This window comes from Oryzias melastigma, linkage group LG17 (assembly GCF_002922805.2).
Source record: "Oryzias melastigma strain HK-1 linkage group LG17, ASM292280v2, whole genome shotgun sequence".
NCBI classification, from domain to species: Eukaryota; Metazoa; Chordata; class Actinopteri; order Beloniformes; family Adrianichthyidae; genus Oryzias; species Oryzias melastigma.
The window spans coordinates 14,377,139-14,381,791 of NC_050528.1; the positions used below are offsets into that span (position 1 = coordinate 14,377,139).

Genomic DNA, 4,653 nt, shown 5'->3' on the forward strand with positions numbered 1-4,653 from the left:
TTCCAAGAAGGCATTCTTCACCAAGGTGATGGTCCATAGCAACCATTGGATTTTTTTCACGTTAGCATTTAAGGGATATGTGCACAAACTTCCAGGACTGTGATTTAAAGTAAATGTAAAAAAATTAATTCGCAGCAGCAGCGATACGACATCTTTATTGAAAGTAGAGGCATTTATGAAGTTGATGGTCCATAGCAACCACAGGATGTTTTATTGACTGCAGCTGATGAGTATGTACACACATTTTGGTGATTGTAGGTAAAAGTAGATTTGAAACTTTTACTTCACAACATCAGTGTTGATATCTTTTGTTGAATAAGGTGGCCTTCAGGAAGGTGATGGAAGAATCCATTGGAATTATGCTAACTGTGTAGTTAAAGATCTATGGTAGTCCAAGGAATTCTAACACTGGTATTAAAGGCTTAAACTAAGTTTCAAATTAAAAGCTTTTTCGTTTATTTACACATTACTTAAATCTATGCTGGTCTTGTCACATTTACTCTTTTATATTTAAAAGAAAAAAAAGCTTTTTGAAAAATATCATTTTTTATGGCAATGAAATGCTGAATTCGGTTTAAATTCAAAACATCTGTTTAAATAATAATTTAGAAGTGAAAACTATTCAGAACCATCAGTGTCTGATATTTGTCCAGGATCACCACTGCAGCCCAACAGGTGGGATTTATTATGATTCCTTGCTGAGAAGAGCTTTTAACTGTAAATTTGGCCGACTGTACGTCCCACGATAAAACTTTGTCCTGTGGGGCGGGGCCTCAGACTGTTGCCACAACGCCACTGCCGTCTTCTGGTGAAACTAAAATAGATTATGTATGGACGTCGAGGACTGTCAACATTTTCAGCTCATATTCTTGAGATATCGACATCAAATCTCATCATCACAAGACAACAATGACATTTTTTTTATAGATAAAGGGTTGGAATTATGGTTCCCTTTCTTGAGAAAATGAGCAATTGAGTTGTAACCTTAAGAAAATAGTTTTTGATTTCCTTATTTGGAGATCAGTTGAGAAACATAAAAATTTGTGCGCGATGATTGATCAACTCATTACTGATGATTTTAGTTGTTGTCTAACTGGAGTGGAAGTATATCAGTCAGAAATCAACTAGCCATCGCCAAGAAGATCATCATCATATCTACAGCTGTGCAGACGACTGGACTCAGTAATCAAGCTGTCAAAAAAAAAATAAGATCATGACTCAATTTTCAGTTTTCTGGAGAAAACAAACGATATATTATTTATGAAAGAAATATCTTGTAATAATTAGTTAATAGTTTGTTACCGGGAGAAAACAATCTAAAAGAAAATATTTGCAGAGAACTGTTGATGTTTTCTGAATCATATGAAATAAAAGTACGGAGAGTGGCTATGTCAAAACAGTCTGTGGAATGCATCTGGCTTCTGGGCCGGGATTTGGACTTAGACAGGCACAACATTTAAAAGTCCCACACCAACCGTATAGTTTTGTCGTGTAAAATCGCTCCCAGACGTCTTCTATTTATGATTGTGCAGTTTTTAGCCAAAATCATAAACCATTCCTAGTTTTTAAGACACATTTTCATTCATTAGAAATACAATTCTGGGTTTTGGGCGGGACTGTTGGCTCGGAGATACCCCACCCTCTCCCCATCATTGAGAGCTCCGTTTGCGTGCTCACACGCGAGCTTATAGCCTAAAGCTAACATCAGCGGCGCAAAAATAACGATGAGTAATAATATCGTATCGGTCTAGTCAGAGGCCACCCCAGATGAGCACATGAGGGTTCAATCCTCATCATTTCTGACACACCTAAGCGTGAGCAGGCCAGGAGGCGGGCCAGGGGGAGGGGAGAGTTTGCCACACCCATTTTAGAAACCGTGACACTCGTCTGAGATTTTTCCTGCATCTGATTTTCTGATCCAATGCGATTTGAATCAAGAAATACTCAGAAACTCAGTTTTAATCACTAATTCATTTATATAAGGCCTCTATAATGAGAAAAGTGCAACAAGATCATGTTAAAAACATAAAGACCATTTTCATTGGAGTCTTTAGACAATCAAACTGGATCAGTTAAGTTTCAATGACTCTGAAAGCCTTTCTGAGGTGAACATTCTTCCTCAACATCATGACTTTTTTCATGTCCAACCTTTTAGAAACTATCACAGAACACAGACTTCACTAAGGGATTGTTTTCCGGTTCTGTTTCTAAGGACAAAGACTTTACTACTGTCACTCCTGAACTTTTCTAGTCCACAGAAACTGTGCTACAAACATCCAACACTGACACAAAACCCAGGAGCAAAGCCTGCAGCGCCCCCTGTCCCTCATGCCACCAAACAGCAGCCTCCAGTGTCTGTGCTGTTAAATCTGGTTCTGGTGGAGGCGGAGCCTTCCTCTTCACTGGATTTTTCTTTTGTTGTATCTTCCACTGATGTATCGTGGGCTTTTTTTGCTTTTCTAAACATTCAGACCCGGGTAACCCCAACAACACTTTTCTGTTCAGGTGTTTGTCTGAGGAGAGGAACAGGAAGTGCGTGGGTGCAGGTGAAGCATGTACAGTTGTAAGAGATGCAGGTGGGTGGGTGGGGGGCTCTGCAGGAGCTGCAGTGTCCGCAGCTTACTCCACACTTATACCATACCGAGCCACAGGTTGGGAGGATTGTTTTCACTCTCAAAGCTGACGGCGTCGCTTCTCCGGAACTCTTGGATCATCCCTGTTTGTTTTTCCGGGCAGCGACGGCACAAAAACAAAATCAGCAGAAAGGATTTCATTCCTGAAGTGGTTCAAACCAAACACAACTGCTGATTATCTCAGCCTGGAGCGGCGTCTTGTTCCTCTCAGGGCGACGATCTTCACAGCGCTCTGATTTGTCCTAATTATCACATGCTGACGCTCAAGCAGGGTAGAATCAGGCAGAACTACCCGGCAACGCTCAAACACCTGTTTTCCTCTGGAATCCGTTGACATTCTGGAAAAGGTCACTTCCTAATTTTAGAGACACCTCAAATAATGAATAAAACATTTCAGACTTTGAGAATGAACTCAGAAATTCTGTAAATAAAAGGGAAACGTTACTTTGTTATTTTGTTAGAGCTGCGTTCACACCAAACACAAATTGTATGTCCAGTTTCATGGTTAAGTCAAGGTACAGAAGTGGGAAGACAACGTTTAGAGCGTGGCAGTCTAGCAGTAGAAGGTTTCGGTGTTATGTCACAGCATTTCTAGAGTTTAAACATCCAAACTTTGCTGAAGAATTTGTGCCACATCAACCGATCAGGAACTCAGCTTTGTCCAGTAATGTGTTGATGATGTAATCAAAAAACAAACCATTTATTCTTCTCCTGAACTCTATGAAATTATTTGTATTTAAATTGCGACTAAAATATAAATTTCCTCTCAATTTATTCTCTTTTTGATTTTTTTCCCTACTCGGAACAATGCAGGACAGAAAGTAGTTAAACTAGACCCGAAGCCTCAACTGTATATGAGACACTCAGATACACAGTCGATGCTTCCATGTAGCCATGAAGCTACAAACTTTTGACAGTAGCTCAAAAGCGTCGGTTTGTGAGCAGAATTTTGGACAAACGTTCAAAAGTGAATTTGATGCGTGTCAAAAGAGAGGTGGAGGACGTGAATCTGACTGAAATCAAAATTAGTGTGAATGCAGTATAGAAATTGTGCTGAATGTCTGAAGCTGTTAACATTTCCTGTCTGAACCTTTTCCATCAGGGACTTTGGTTTTAACGTCAGATGTTTGTAAAGAAAAGTTGAAAAGCATCAACAACTACATTGATCCGTAACTGGTTTGTCTTATCAAATATAGATGACTTTGAGTATAAAGTCATGGATAAAAATGCTAAAGCTGTATCAAGATATAAAAAAACCAAACTGTACAAAAGGCATAAACTGAAGAAATGTTGGTCTAACTGGGTTACTGATCTTTTAGAAGAAGATTTCTTTAATCTGGTTCTCTCTTCTTCTGCAGATATATACGTTTATTAATTTGAAAGTCAGAGGATTAACCATTTTTCTCCAAACCCAATGAAGGCATGGAACCTCCCAGCATCCCTCTGCTTATACTGGCAAAGTACTGCAGCCGGACTCACCCACAGAGCCTTTGGCGGCGATGGCCACGGTCTCCAGCAGGACCTGGACAATGCCGGCGCGGACGCGGGGCATGCTCTTGTTGTTGGTGTCCAGGTGGTTGAGGACCTGCTGGATGACGTGGTGCGAGTGCTGAGCCTGCACAACACAGACAGGAGGTCAACCACCACAGGTCGGTTCATCCCGAAACAACTAAAGACTTTTTTTGGATCAGAACGGATCTGAACGTTCATGTGAGGTCATCGGTGACAGAGGAGCTTTGGTGAGGACTTTGGAGAAACAGAATCTTATGTGATTAAAACCATTTTAACTTCTGAAAAGGAGGCTGCAGCAGAAAGAGGTGAGGAGAAGAAAAAAACATCACCAAAATGCTCCTGAAAGGAAAACAGCGACACCACGCATCACCTCCTGCTCCCATGAGCGAGGAGATCGATGTTCTCCTCACCTTCCATTGATTTCTCACCGTGGGACTCAACACATCGACAACAAAGGACATAGAGTTTTCCCGGTGGAACGCACCGGGGTGTCTGACCCCGGAAAAAA

General features: G+C 40.8%; 1 protein-coding gene across 2 annotated transcripts in view; it reads right to left on the bottom strand.

Moving 5' to 3' along the window:
• efr3a (EFR3 homolog A (S. cerevisiae)) overlaps positions 1-4,653 on the bottom strand; it is an 88,360-nt gene that overhangs the window by 16,111 nt on the left and 67,596 nt on the right. For both annotated transcript variants that reach the window (XM_036216285.1, XM_024268689.2), the window contains exon 9: positions 4,113-4,248. In XM_036216285.1, the coding sequence (XP_036072178.1) occupies positions 4,113-4,248 (136 nt within the window). The remainder of the gene's footprint in view (positions 1-4,112; positions 4,249-4,653) is intronic.